The sequence below is a fragment of the Apteryx mantelli genome, chromosome Z (assembly GCF_036417845.1).
Source record: "Apteryx mantelli isolate bAptMan1 chromosome Z, bAptMan1.hap1, whole genome shotgun sequence".
Classification (NCBI taxonomy): Eukaryota; Metazoa; Chordata; class Aves; order Apterygiformes; family Apterygidae; genus Apteryx; species Apteryx mantelli.
This window is the reverse complement of record NC_090020.1, coordinates 32083695-32098341: the sequence shown is the minus strand read 5'-3', so window position 1 is coordinate 32098341 and position 14647 is coordinate 32083695. Positions and strand designations below refer to the sequence as shown.

At 38.8% G+C, this 14647-nt stretch overlaps 2 protein-coding genes across 12 annotated transcripts in view; both read left to right on the top strand.

Moving 5' to 3' along the window:
* Positions 1 to 5008, top strand: part of TUT7 (terminal uridylyl transferase 7) — a 33733-nt gene extending 28725 nt beyond the window's left edge. For 7 of the 11 annotated variants that reach the window (XM_067316755.1, XM_067316760.1, XM_067316759.1 and 4 more), the window contains 3 exons: positions 588 to 910; positions 2818 to 2894; positions 3076 to 3967. In XM_067316755.1, coding sequence (XP_067172856.1) covers positions 588 to 910; positions 2818 to 2894; positions 3076 to 3264 — 589 coding nt within the window. In that variant the 3' untranslated portion in view covers positions 3265 to 3967. The other 4 variants (XM_067316763.1, XM_067316762.1, XM_067316761.1 and 1 more) reach the window with 1 other exon arrangement.
* A 2936-nt stretch (positions 5009 to 7944) lies between these two features.
* Positions 7945 to 14201, top strand: ISCA1 (iron-sulfur cluster assembly 1). Its single transcript, XM_067315787.1, has 4 exons — positions 7945 to 8066; positions 9283 to 9336; positions 11282 to 11387; positions 13764 to 14201. Exons 1-4 carry the CDS (start codon positions 7986 to 7988, stop codon positions 13910 to 13912), a joined length of 390 nt encoding a protein of 129 aa, XP_067171888.1. The 5' UTR covers positions 7945 to 7985; the 3' UTR covers positions 13913 to 14201.
* Positions 14202 to 14647: the final 446 nt, after the last annotated feature.

Genomic DNA, 14647 nt, shown 5'->3' with positions numbered 1-14647 from the left:
TATGTGACTGACTGAAAGAGCCTAGACTTGGAGGTTTCACTGATGTCTCCTCTAGATAATGGATGAAGAGGTGGAATAAAACCTGTCCAGCAGTAATACCTTGGTTCCCATTGCTGGATCTTTAAGTCACATAGAATGTTAGAAGCTTCTCCTGTAGGAAAGATTTTTAGAAATACTGTGAATATACACAGTTTCAGACTAGTGGGAAGCAAGATTTCTGATGGAAGTGTACAAAAAGGAAAAAAAAACTATAGTCCCATTTTTATAGCTTCTTAGCATTTTACTTGGTGTTTCTTCTCTTCTGCTTGTCTCTTGGAACTCCAGCATCTAGCTCTTTGTTTATATTTCTTGAGTGTAGCTATTAGATTTTAGTGCTATAGTGTAATCTAACTGTAAAGTTACGTGATTGAGGATACATTACATTCACTCTCCTACCAAACAGTGCTATAGTAAAGGGATGGATGCATTAATTCAATTTATCTAACCCACTGAAGAAATACATGAGGATTATGTAATCTGTATGCAACTCTTTTTCCTTTGTGTGTGGATGTAAGACCTATGAAACCTGCAGCCTTTTTCTTCTGCAGACTGAGGCGACGACATGATTATGAAGATATCAAAAACCAAAGGTACACAGAAAAAGAGAAAAGAAGCAAAGAGGAAAAAGAAATTCAGAATAAAACAACAGAAAGAGAGAGCTCAATTAAGGAGGGAAAGTTGCAGCTATGCACACCTCAGAAGAGCAAACTAGCAAGGGCAACAGTAGACACTGGAAGAGACAAGACTCCCAGGCAGTCAGCAGAAAAGTGGAAGCGTCTGGAAGACAGAGACTTGAGAGAAAAACGTTGCTTTATCTGTGGAAGAGAAGGTCACATTAAAAAAGAATGCCCACAGTATAAAGGAGCTACAGGTATGGAACCAATATAGTTGAGTAGTTTAAACAATTCACATTTTTTTGGTTTATTTAACAGGGTTGACCAGGGGATAAGGTTTCTGCATTTACGTCATGTCATTCAAAGTTACTTTATTTTAAAATGTAGTCGCACTTAGTCAGTTCTCCCTTTATCCTCACCTACTTTTCGGAACATTGTTGTAGTCTGAGAGATATGATGTGGTTTCTTGTAGCAGGTAAGATACTTGTATAGAAAGCAGGAAAGATACTTGTATAGCTTCTAGTTATCTTGAAACTGCTTCCATTGCCTTCACCATAGTTTGCTAACATTTCAAACTATAAATTCCATTTCATTACATCATAATAGCAATAGAAGCTAGCCTGTAGTTCTTCCCATCACCTGAAACAGACTTCTCCCATACTCAAGTCATTGTGACAGTGTATAATTGCTCTAATAGGATATTGTGAATGAAATAGAATAAAAAAAATTCCTCCCAGCTTAGCTGTCAGAGGGATACTCTTCACAGCAATGTCTTATTTTTTCTCTAATGCAACTCGCAAATTTTGCTTAAAAATAAATCCAAAAATTACAAAAATGTCCCCAAACACAGATCCTGACCGAAAGACTTGTAAGCAACAGTGAACTACTGAACAGTAGCTAAGTCATCCTTCAGATCAGAAAGATTTATTATCATCTGCCTTGTAAATGAAGATCACTGTAAGAGAAAAATGAGAGTCCATAAGATGGTACCTTTAGTTAGCTTCCAAATGAACACAGTATTACAGTTTTTCTTTAGATATACCTAGAGACATTTAAATTCATGCTAGAAAAATGTGCTGTACAGATTACTCTGTTACTTTAAGAGACCAAGTAATAATAGGAGTCCTTTGCATAAACATAATTTTAGACCAGCTCTTCTCTACCAGCGAAAATATTATGTCCTGCTTAGATAAACAGACTCTCCTTATATATCAGATGTATGCAGTGTAAGAGGGCATAAGAGTATGCTATAACTAGATACTGGAAGTGGGAGGAAAACGGTACAAATATATTAAGAATGTTCAAGATACTGAAAAGTATTCACAATTTTATCAAACCACTAGAAGTATTGGGTGGACAAAAATGCTTAAAAAATCAAGCTACATTGCATTTATTTGCTGACCTTTTAAAGGTTTAAGTCAAATTTAAATTTAACTTTTGAATTTCTGTATTTTTGACCCAGTCTGTGTGGGCATTTCTTGTTACCATTCCATTTGCTATGATATCAGTCTACTAAGATGAAAGACAGTATGTCCGACCGTGACAGTAACTAGAGTGACTGACACTGCTGTATTTTATACCATTCAGTATATCGGAATGGTGCTGAGACTGTACATGTGTCCAAAAATCACTAATTCTGGAGCAGGAGTTTTTGTCTATTATTTGTATTTTGGGAAAGACTGAATTTGAGGAAGCGGAGTATTACTGTGGATTGGGTCTTTTTTTCTTTTTCTTTTTTTTCTTCCCCTTTCTTGCATTGTGTGCAAAGTGTTCCCTCTAGTTTAGAGGACCTAAGGGATCTGATTTTTTTTTTTTCTTCCTTGCTGTACTATAACCATTTTGTGGGACTATGGACAATTCACACTACCCCCGTATCATCTTCAGTCTTTCTCTGAAGGTCCCTATTTGTTTTGGTTGATTCTACAAGAAGATACAGAGCTTAACTTACTGTCAGTTACAAACTTAGATGCTTAGTTGTAGGTGAGATGGATCTTGCCTTATTGTGCCCATTTTCCATATTATAAAATTAATTAAAATAATGTCTTATCTTCTATGTGTTATGAAGGTAGATTTTAAGTATTCTGGTATTTTTATATCTTACAGTATCTGAGAGAGAAACTGAGTTTCAAATTAGTAAATCTTTGTTACATTACAACCTTTTCAGGTAGTTCAAAATCCGAAGTATTGTGTGGATCCCCTTCTTTACCCAGTGCTGCCAAACATGCTGGTAGATTAAATCAGGTAAACACCAAATACCTATTTTCTCAGACCTCTTTCTCTTTAAATGTACTAAAGACCATATAAAGTAACTGGCTTTACATAAAACTAGATTTACATAAGCTTTCAAGGAGATCCTTTTACTTTTGTTTGTGGAATGCCATAATTCAATTTTTATTTATCACTCTGTATATGTTGTTTATAGGGAATGCTTACACATGAAGAAAAAAAGAAACAAAAAGGAAAAGTGTTTTTGAGTCCCCAATCAGGTTTGTATCTCTTAATTCAGAAATTCAGTATAAAAGCATGTCTCTTTAACCTGCTTTCCCTATCAATCTGTATGGGAACTCTGCCCAATATGTTGAACACAGCACCAGTCCAGGTAGGTTGCTAGATAATTCTGAAGTGAAGCCAATTTTTGTTTTGCTGAAAAAGTGTGTAGGTTTTTTTGGTTTTGTTTTGGAAGTGAAACTTGTAAGGCCTGCCAGTTCTCTCTGCAAATTGTTCTTTAGTGAACTCTGATAGATTTATTTTGCAGATGGATTGATTTTTATCCATCTCTCTTCTCCTTCATATTTTGGCGTACATGGGATTCTGTGTTTCTCTTCAGAGACCACATGTGGAACGCTTTCTTGTGAGGCTTCCTCAGAGTAATCGTCTAGAATTCCACATGATCAGCTAACTTAGGAGAGACTATGAAAGCATGCCCTTTGTCTGAGCTTCCAGCATGCATGAAAGTTACTTTTACTGACAAGTAGAAGTCAGATCATGACGTAAAGACCTTTATGTACTGTCTCTGGATCAGAGATGTATTGTGTTAGATGCATGGTTGCAACTGCAGCTTGCTTACAGCAATTTTACGCACTTAACTTATTAGTACAATGAAGATTTTAAAAACTGCTTTTTTAATTACCTTGAGTCTTGAATGCAACTGTGATGTCCATTAGCAACATTAGCAATAATATAAAACTGACTTGTGCTTGCTTTCATCGTAGTTTGACAGTTTTTCTCCTGACTGATGTTTGAATGTTTCAGTTATTTTATGTCTTTTTTTTTTTTAACTTTTGAAGTGTAATGCTTTTTTCCCCCTTCCCCAATCTTAGGCAGCCTTTCCAATAAATACATGACTCAGGGAAAAGCCTCACAGAAGAGGACCCAGCAAGAATCGTGAGGGATATGAAGCACTGTTAAATTGCAATACAGGCCATTCATTCATTTAAAAAAACTTTTTTTTTCCCTTTGGCTAAAGCATCTGGATTCACAGGACAGCAGCATAAATGATCTTCAGCTTAACTTTAAAGAGACATGGGTATTATATTTTAGATTGCTAGTCCAAAAAACCTACGGCTTTTAATACCATCACCTACCATGGACCCCTGCTCTTAAATAGATTGTTTGAGCATTTTAATAGAAAGCCATGATGTTTTGTATTTGTTTACTAGGTAAAACATGTTGATAAGGGCAGGTACTAATAATGGACCATTTTCAAGGTTTTATCATTCAACCTGATCCTTTCAAAATGCACTAAAATTGTGTGCAAGCCAAATAAATAATCTATTTTCTTCAAAAATGTTTTTTTTGAAGGAGGAAATAGTATTTATTAATGTTGATTGCTTATTGAATCCTTGTGTAAAAGTGTTTGAAATGTTTGTAGACTGCTACAGCTGTGTTTGCAAACTTTTCTGTAGACAACTGAAAAGATGGACATAAGTAAACTTATTTTAAAAAAAAATCTCTGTAGACAAGCAGTGCCATTGAGTTTTCTTTTTTTTATCCCTTATGTGATTTTATGAGTTCATTTGCTGCTGCGCTTGTGTACAGGGGAAAAAAAAAGAATAAGAAACAGGTCAGTCCTGTTTGCTGCTAGGAATCTTTTTTCATGGCCTTGAAGACAGACAAAATTGCTTTAAGGATTAAAAAAAATATTTGGCAATTCGGGGAAACGCATTTTCATTTTCATAAAATGTGAAGAGGATCCTTCTACCAGCCAATAATTTAATTAATGTTATCAACTCGAACCTTACTTGAAGTCCTGCCATAGCTGGTAATGTACTGTCTTATCCTGTTCAGGAAAGAATTATTTACATGGTAAAATGGAAACCACTGTTATTTATGATTTTGAAATAAAAAAGAATCAAAATTCAGACAAGTTTTTGAATTTCTTCTTACACTATACTTAGTTTGCAGTATTCTTGATTTAAATGCAAAATTAATTATAACTTATTAGAATTTTATCTCTGTTCTTTGCAACGTCTTTTTTTAATGATTTTTTTTTTCCTTAACTGTCTATTTTTAATAAAGGTAAAAGCTGGAATTTCCAAAGAGGCCTTAGGGAACTGGGATCCAAACTCTTGCTTTGGGTTTCACCCTCTGCAACCATCCATCTATAAATTTATAGATGTGCAACTTTCCCCAAAAAATTCTTTTGTATTTCTTCCTCACCATATTTTCAAGCAAAAATCTTAGCCAGCAAAAAACAGAAAATAATTTCAGCTTTATTCTATAGCGTATTTTTTCATACAAAAATAAGTTATTTTTCCCTCTCAAAAAGTAAGTTGTTTCTTTACTTTTATTCATAACCAACTGATGCAGCTGCTGAGCTTGTGTACACAATGGCTTATTTAGCCCTCTGTTCAGAGCTATCTTCAGTTTTTGCTGATGGGAATGAAATGTATAAACCTGTAAGGGACAACAGCATCATAGCATGTAAAGAGGGAGGACATGTCTTAACAACAACAAAAATCAGATATATACATACCCTCTTCCATTTCTGTTATTTTGTAGTTTAACTGTGAAGCTTTCAACTATGAAATCTCTGAACTGACATTTGGATGAAAACTAATTCTGCAGATTCCCAGTCCTCTCACTTTGAAGCTGCCATTTCCTTATAAAACTACAAGTTTTATATTGTTATTATCTCATAGTCCTAAAATAACCCCCCCCACACACTTGAGTTATATATTAAAGTCTTAAACCAGTAACTAATAAGTGCATTTGTTTGTCTAGCAATATTTAAATAATGTAGTGATAACTTATAACAGAATGATCTGTAACACAGAATAAACACAGTTGATGAGACATACTCATCTGCTGGATTGATTGTTAAAGCTTAGTTTATTGGAAAATCTTAGGAAAGGGATTGATTGAAAACTTAAATAGAAGAAAAGTGAGTTAATTATTCATAACATTCTTGATATCCAAGATCCTGCTTGCCTCATGTGAGTGTATTTTCAAGGGAGCAACTCTCCACACTTTTAAAAAATTCTGAAAAGAGACTACTGTATTAAAACAAAGTTTCTAGAAAGAGCGGTATCAAAACTAATAGTAATAAGCTAATTCTAATAGTTTACAATTAAGCTATGGCTAATAGTAATGAATACTAATAGTTTAGAAGATCTAAAAACAAACAGTTTGTTGAACAGAATATATACAGTCAGATCGCTCCTAACATTTCCCTCTGACAAATATCAGTAATAAACGCTCCTGGGGACAGAACAGACACTTAGTGCCCACTCAGTAGCTAGCCTGTGTTTAGCATTCGTGTTAAAATTTTGAGATGCTCATAATTCTGTAGCATCACTATGTCTCTTTTAATCAATTAGACGTTTCTAACTTACTACTTTCCTTTTGTTATCTTCTGGAAAATGTTACATTTAGGGAAGTCAGATGGCCTAGCCATAGAAGCCCCTGCATCTTCACTCAATTTACTGTGATGCATTAATCTTTGAAGGGTCTCTCTGGAACAACTGTGCTGCTTTTTAGGAGCCTTTTTCAGCCTTTGGGAGGCTGCAGAAAGATCCATACTACCCCTATACTGTCCCTCAAATAACATGGTGGGACAGTGAGTAAGTGAGCCGATAGTACTATTCATTGGTGCTGCCTTTATTATTTTTTTTAAAGGTGCTATTGCCTTGCTTCATAGCAATTCCCCATGCTCTTCATGTCTCTTTTTCCAAAGTCAGTATATGTGTCTTGTGCTATAAGTAGCTAACAGTGCTGAAAAAAGGGAGACGGAGGAAGCTCTGTGTGTCAGATATGCAGCACAGTTGACCATCTTTCTGGCTTCAAGCTTGCCAGTCTTTCAGGTTGGTCAGACCCAAAGGAGGTCTGACCAACCTGCCCCTGCCGTGCACCTTGGGCAGGCACCAGAGGTGAAAAGCATGCCTGAGCTCGGAGACCAGGTAGCAGTCACTATGCCACTGCTGGGCCTAAATCCAGGAGGGGAGTGAGAACAGAGGAATTCTGAAGGGGAAGAGAACAGAGTAAGAATGATGCTGTGTGTGTATGCACATTCATTATCCAGTTGTGATCCATCAACTTCAACCTGTCACACAGGTTAGTTTCCTGCTTTTAGGTATTTTACTGCAGTTTGTCTGAAGCTTAGCTGTCCCGTGCATGCGTTTTCCCTGAGGTCCAGCGCTTAAACTGAATAGCTTTATTCTACGCTGTGTTGAAATAACGTCTGTTATCTCCAATGACTGTGCGTGTTCTTTGATGACGCTGACTCTCTCCCAGCGGGGGACTACGGGTTCAGGATTACTGCCGGGGTTTTGATGGGAGCTGGCGGGGGGGATTGGGATAGGGTTAGGAACGAGTGCCGGGCGCCGCTCCCGCGGCCCTCCCGCCGCTCGCTTATCTCTGCGCGCAGCCCTCCTGCGGCGCCCAACGGCCGGGCGCCGCTTGTAGCGCGGAGCGGCCCCTCCTCCGGCCTGGCAGCGGGCCGTAACGGCTCAGGCCGCCTCCCCCCGGGGCCTCTGGCGGGGCGCTGCCCGGCCCGGCTGCCTTGGCTGCGCGCACAGCCTAGTCACTGTCTTAGCGATGCGCTACGACCGACTCTGCCGCAAGCTAACTGCTCTGCGGGGCCGGACCTTCGGCGAGCCGCCCCCGCCGCGGGAGCCCGCGGCCGGCGGGCCGAAGGCCGCCTCCGCCGCAGCGCCGGCGGCGGGAGGCGGGGCCGGCGGCGGGAGGCGGGGCCGGCGGCGGCTGCCAATCACGTGCTGCTGCCCAATAGGGGCGGGCGCAGGGGGCGCGGCGGGCGCTGCGACGTCACGGCGTCACGTGGGCGGTGCTCATGGCAGAGGAGCGCGGACGGGGCTGAGGGGGAGGGCGGGGGCCATGGCCTCCTCGGTGGTGCGGGCCACGGTGCGCGCCGTGAGCAAGAGGAAGCTCCAGGCCACGCGCGCCGCCCTCACCCTGGTCAGTGCGGCGGCGGGCGCGGGCGCGGGCCCCGGCCCCTCCGGCCTCTGCCTCCGCCCCCGAGCAGCGGGCGCCGGAGCTGCGCCACGGGCCGGGGAGCGGGGCCTCCCCCGGGCGGGCCGCGCCGCGCCAGGCCGGAGGCGGCGGGGCGCCGTTAGCCGCGCGGGGCTGTCGGTGGGGGGCCCGGGGGCGCGCTGGGGCGGGGGGGGGGGCGTGCGCGGTCACCCCGAGAGCTCCGTCCCGTGTCGGAGGGCAGAAATCCCGTGTCTGCAGAAACGGGCGGGTAGGTTGTTGGCAAGGGCACTCCGTGTCCCTCTGCTACCTGAGGAAGGGCATTTGCTCGTTGCGGCTGTGTTGTGCTGCCGGGAGGGCTTACTGCGGAGGGAGGTACGGTACCCGCACTGACGGGGCGGACAGAGCGTGCCTGGTTCAGTGATTTGTCAGTGCGGGTCGGTCCTGTAGCCAGCGATTCTGTAGCAATTGAACGTTAGCACTGTTAGCTAGAAAAGGGTTTCTAATACTGCTAACTAGGAAAGGTAAATCTAGCCGAAGCTTTTAGTAACTTGGAAACTTGTATGCAAGGGAAGCCTTTATATATACTTGTGTATGTAGTCTGGCATTTCTGCAGCAACCAGATCTACATGAGCTATGAGATTCTCTGCTGTAAAGTCACAGCTCACCTCTAAGTCAATGGGAAGAGAGGAGAAGGAGATATACGTTACAGACAAAAATCAGTATGGCACAGAAATGTTTATGCGGCAGAAGTTTGGCTAGAATTGAACTACTTAGTTAAACTGTAGTAGTAGTTTTGCCAAAAAAAAAAAAAAAGGCAATATTAAGGGCTGAAATTCTTGAACTATCTGCTGCCAGCAGGGATGGGGAGGGGAGTAAACAGTTACTGTATTTTGCATGGATTAGATCCAGCATTTACTTTTTTATAGAAGAATATGTTAACTTGAGATCAGGCATCAGTTTCAGGTAGAACAAAGGCTAGTCTGCACTGACAGATGGCTGATTCTGTAAGTGGACTTTGCAGGCAGGAGACAAAACTTAACTGTAAACTAAGATAAAATTTGATTGCATGATGTTGGAATTAAAATTTCTTGCATTATTTGCAGTGTGTGACTTACATGTATTACAGCATGTGTAATATACTTAGGTCTATTAAAAAAAAAAGAGAGAGTTTCAAACTGATGAATACACTTCTGTTTTTCAGACCCCATCAGCAGTTCAGAAGATAAAACAGCTTCTTAAAGATAAACCTGACCATGTAAGTGCAAACAGAGCCATCTTGTAGATTGTGTTAAGGTATTAGCACTATTCATGATTGTGAAGCATTTCTGGCTCATCTAGTAGCTTGAAATAAATACCGAACAATTTAGAGATGTTGATGCCTCTTTTTGGAGGGGAATGTACCAGCTTGTTTATCTGTCAAGCTTTACTTTTATATAAAAATGAAATCCAGGAAATGACTTACTGTGATGACACTTCACTTTACAGTTATTTTTGAAATAGGTAAAATTTAAAAATTTATTCAAACTTCAAAATATTTCTAATCTAGATTTTAATTAACTATTCTAGCATGGCTTAGGTGGTAACTTCTGGTAGGGCCAGAGATCTCCAACTGTTGATTTGAAGATGTAATTAAGTTCTTGAAGGAATTCTGGCTGTGAAATATATAACTATAATATTAGATTCATACCCATTGAAAACAGATGTAACTTTTACGAACCTTGCCAGACAGTGTATTTTTGTAAATGATAATACACTTTTCACCAAGTAACTGATTGAACTTGTCATCTTTTCTTCTTGGGAAAAAACACATACCATTTTCCTTCTTAGCATCGTAAAAACAAGCACTAGGTTTTTTTTTCCACAGCAAGAGGAAGATTATGTCTTATTTAACTTTTGTACAAGACGTATTGTTTCTCTTCCTGCGTGATGGCAACTGAATAGACTCTTCTTTTTAACATTTGAAACCATCCTAAGGAAGCCCTGAGCCTGCAGCTTAGCTGATCAGTCATACCCTTGTTATAAAATGGTGGGGTTTTGGTTTTTTGTTTTTTGTTTCCTAACCTATTGTTTCTAGCTGCCCTTGTAGAGAAGGGTATTTAATCTGAAAAGAACAAATGCTACTTGTCTGAGATCCCATTTGATGACAACTATTGATACATTTTTATCATAATACTTTTACAGAGGCTACTGTACTTTTCCTCTCTAATTATATAGTGAAACATACATGTTTGAGCAGAGGTGCAGATACTTTTGGAAGACTTAGGTTTCCAGTTCATGTGTCCCTACAGCCATTTCTCAGGTCTTTACTTACACAGATGTTCTTTTTGTCTGACATACAGCATAATGTTGTATAATGGCAAATAGTTAAAACATATTGACTAGGCTGGCCTTTTACATTGGTTACTGCAATAAATGAATAAACATACTTGCCAAAAAGGAGAGGGAGAAGACTGATTTTTAGGTAATGAAGATCACAAACAAAGCAATTTTTTCAGAACTTCGGATCAAATGAAAGTTTTCTGGTAGCCGTTATAGGAGTTCCATGAAAATTTAGTAACTGCCCTTGGCTTGGTGTCGCAACTTCATAATTAAGTTACTGTCAGTAATCTTAAAATAGCGTCTGACCTAGCATTTGAATAAACTTTGATTTGAAGTCACAAAAACGTCTGTCTTTGAAATTTAACTCTGACTTTTATGATACCGAGCACCTACAGAAGTGCTGATAGTTATTACTTTAAAACTTTTTTTAACAGACTTGAGGACTTTGTCCGCAATAGCAAACATCTGATGTGGGACTTATTGCTAGTATAAATGAAATGATTATTAATAATAGCAGAAGTGGTAATGACAAGTATAACTGTAGACTCAATGGATGCATTCTTGCAATACTGTTACTTTCACGTAAAGTGTGCAATAACATAGAACAAGCATAGCATGGAATGAAGAGCCAGGTTTTTACCAGTACCAACCCAGATAAGAGTTTTAAAATGCGTAATAAATATTTATGATTTGTGGTCTAACTTTTTATCTTGGTAATCAGTTTGTAAAAGAGGAAAATGTTACCTTCTAATCCATTAGGCTTCTGTTTTAGCACTGAATTTGAGGCAGGAAAGAATAAATATCAATATTTTGTTGCTATGCATACTTTTTATCTTCATGTTCCAGAAGATGTTTGAAACGTCATTAATGTTTTATTTCAGGTAGGCGTGAAAGTAGGTGTTCGTACAAGAGGATGCAATGGACTTTCTTACACGTTAGAATATACGAAATCAAAAGGAGACTCTGATGAAGAAGTCGTTCAAGATGGTGAGTTTCTGACAGAGTAAAGCAAAACTGTGTGGTGGTGGGAGGGAAGAATAACTTAATTACAAGTTTGCCAAGGGACAGGTTAGAAATTCTTTGAAGTAACAAGTTATAGAGGCAGAAGTCTTAGCATTCTGTTAAAGGAATTGTTGCCTTAGTTTTGTTGTGAAGATGTAGAAGTAACTAGTTAGTTAAAATCTGTAGATATGCAGTGGAAACAAGAGTTGGATCAAGGATAAACCGCATTTCATGCCCATGTTGGATTAAGTTGGAATTCTCTAGGATAACAACAAAAGAGTCTGTGTACTGGGTCAGAATAGATGGTCTAGGCTATTAGTCCCATCTTTGGAGGTAGCCAAAAGCAGATACTTAGAGTATAAAACAAGGCATATCTAGAAAAATACTTCATCAGCATACCTAAAATAATCTTGGCAAGATAAAGATTTTCTGCAAGGAGTTTCCCAGTCAGTCTTCTCTAATAACTAGCCTTATCCTTCATTAACTTAAAATGTAGTTTTAATCTCTTTATGCTTTTGATCTTGACATGGTGACAATGAATTCTATAATTTTAATTAAGCAATGTGTTGAAAACTTTTTTTATGCTGGCATTTAAGCTTGCCGTCTGATAATTTCATTGAGCCTCCCATCATAGGTCTGTTGTTAAAGTACTGATAGTGGTACCATAATCTTCTTAATTTTTATAGAAACTTCTATTGGTGGTCTTTTTGTCAAGCTTGGATTTTTACAGAGGCATAATAATGTTTGTCTTGATCCATTTGATCTCTGTTTCTTTTCTAAAAATTCCTAAAATTCTTTTTTTTTTTTTTTAAGACCTATTTGAACTTTGCTATGTTTAGGTCCAGGAAGATTATTTTTAATCTGGTGGCAAAGTCGGAGATGAGAGTAAGAGTGGGATATCACAGTTTCTTTCATACAGAAGCTGTGCTTCTTGGCAGAGCACATCTTTTAGCTGCTTTGAAAGTATCTGTGACCAAATCATAAATTTTATTCTCTTACAGAGAGAATTAGTTGGAACTTGTGCAAATAACTAAATTGAGCTGGAGTAGATGACATCGCGAATGCCATCTAATTTTGCAGGTGCCTAATTTCACTCTAGTCCTAACTTCAAATTTAGCTGGCTCCTTAGTTTCCTCTTCTGCTGGACTCCAGAGCTGCTCTGGCTTTAGGGGGTTGAAAACACTATTTGGAAGGCAGTTCCTGGCTTGGATCTTCAGGGAGATGAAAGCATTTTGCCACTGTTGTAACAGAGGCCTTAAACTCCAGAGCCAGACAGTGTTTCAGATATGCCTGTGTGTTTCTGTTTTATTGTGGTTACTTCAAGATATCTTTTGGCTGAAGACTGACTTTTGTATAGCTCTGTGCTCAGTGAGCTGGTGGCTTTGGATCTCAGCCTAGCTTTCCTGACTTCTAAATAGCAAGCGCTGATGCTTAATAAAGAATTGTGAATCTGCTTTGAGGACCAAGTCCATGAAATCTTTCATTAGATTTATCCTTCCCTGTCTATTACTTTGTCCAAGTTGGCCAAAAATTGTGGAGGTTCAACTTGGTTGCCCACAAACTTGAGCTGTGTTAGTAACATGTTCCATCTCAATTTCTATGATGAAATAGCTTTCCAAAAATATTTCATGGAACTTAATGTTTTTTTTGTTGTTGTTGCTGCTACTGATACTATTTTTTATTTTTATTATTTCCTAGTCTGTGGTCAACTAAACCAGTCCATTCATGCTAACCATTTCATATCAGACTCACAGTTTTAAAGTTCAGTAACTTTCCAGGCTGGTAGATACTTTGCATACGTTAAAGGGAGCTTTTTTTAGCTTCTAAAATGAATTACTGATTCTCAATCCTTAAAGGTAATTGTATCTTCGAAAGTTCACACATTTGCCTTGGTGTAAGACTGCATGTCACTAATGATTTGCTTAGACCTAATAATTTTGGCAGAGCAAAGGACTGTCTTTGAGATAGGTGCTCTTCACTTAGGAGTTTTTTTGGCATTTTGTTGGAGGCACAGACTTTAAGAACATTAGGGAATAGGTTACTGATTAATGCATGGGAAAGCAGGTATTAAAGGTGAATTTAATTCCCAAGTTCTACACCTTTTGGCCTAGGTATCACGATTTTAAATCCATACAAAAAATACGGGCATACATACACACATGAATACCAGTACTATACTGTTCATAGTTTTATAGGAAGAGCAAAAGGAAAAAAAAAAAAGTCTCATCTTAGACTGGTGAAATCAAGTTATACTGATGGACTTCGTATCTAGCTTTCATTTTAATCACTGGTTGAAGCACAAGTTCAAAGTAAATGATGATCAGTTTGTCTGTATGTAATTTTGTTGTTGTTGTTTTCAAGGGGTTAGAGTGTTTATTGAGAAGAAAGCACAGCTGACACTTCTAGGAACAGAAATGGACTATGTAGAAGACAAACTGTCCAGTGAATTTGTCTTCAATAATCCAAACATCAAAGGAACGTGTGGCTGTGGAGAAAGCTTTAACATATGAAATCTCAGGACTGTTACTTTGACTTTGAACACCACAAAACACTTGCTGAGTATGTGGCTTTCAAAAGCAAATGTGTTTTCTTCAGGTTCTTAGGCTGTGTAAAGTGTGGATGCTTTAAGGAAAATAAAGCTAATTCATTTTGAAAAAGTAAATTGCGTGTTAAATTCCAGCACTGATGTATTTATGCTGTAATTTGTGATGAATTGGGATCCAGAAGGTAAGAACAGTAGGTGCTGTAGCATTTCTGTATTTTCATATACAAAGGAAATAAAATCTCACTGTTCTTTTCCTTTGTTGTTTTCTTTGTCCACTTCCCTCGTACTTCCCAATCCAAAACCCATTTGCAAGAATATATTGCCTATGTATTCTGCTTTGATCTGAAAAGAAATACCATTTATATGTTTGTGTGTTTATGGATACTAATATACACAGACACACGCTCCTCAGCTTCATAATTCACTGTGATTATGTAGATGCATATTCTGCTTTATTAGGTTTCAGATGCTTTCATGTTTCTATGCATAGGTTTTCTCGTGGTTTATTTTCCCATAAGTCTAGGCAAGTCCAGAAAAGAAGTTCATGTGCTATTTCAGCAGCGGTTTAAAATGTGCTAACCCAATCCTGTACCTTGCTTTGTTGAAGGCAGGTCTCTGATGTAGTTGAAAAGTGGCTTTTGAAAACATAAAGTTAAAATATATTCAGGCATAGAAGTATTAAAGCAGAATACACACAGGC

What these genes read in the sequence shown, in the direction of transcription:
- ISCA1 (XM_067315787.1), top strand. Translation starts at nt 7,986, where the DNA reads ATGGCCTCCTCGGTGGTGCGGGCCACGGTGCGCGCCGTGAGCAAGAGG. An exon ending in TTAAAGATAAACCTGACCAT is followed by an intron (nt 9,337 to 11,281) that starts GTAAGTGCAAAC and finishes GTTTTATTTCAG; the next exon opens with GTAGGCGTGAAAGTAGGTGT. An exon ending in TGAAGAAGTCGTTCAAGATG is followed by an intron (nt 11,388 to 13,763) that starts GTGAGTTTCTGA and finishes GTTGTTTTCAAG; the next exon opens with GGGTTAGAGTGTTTATTGAG.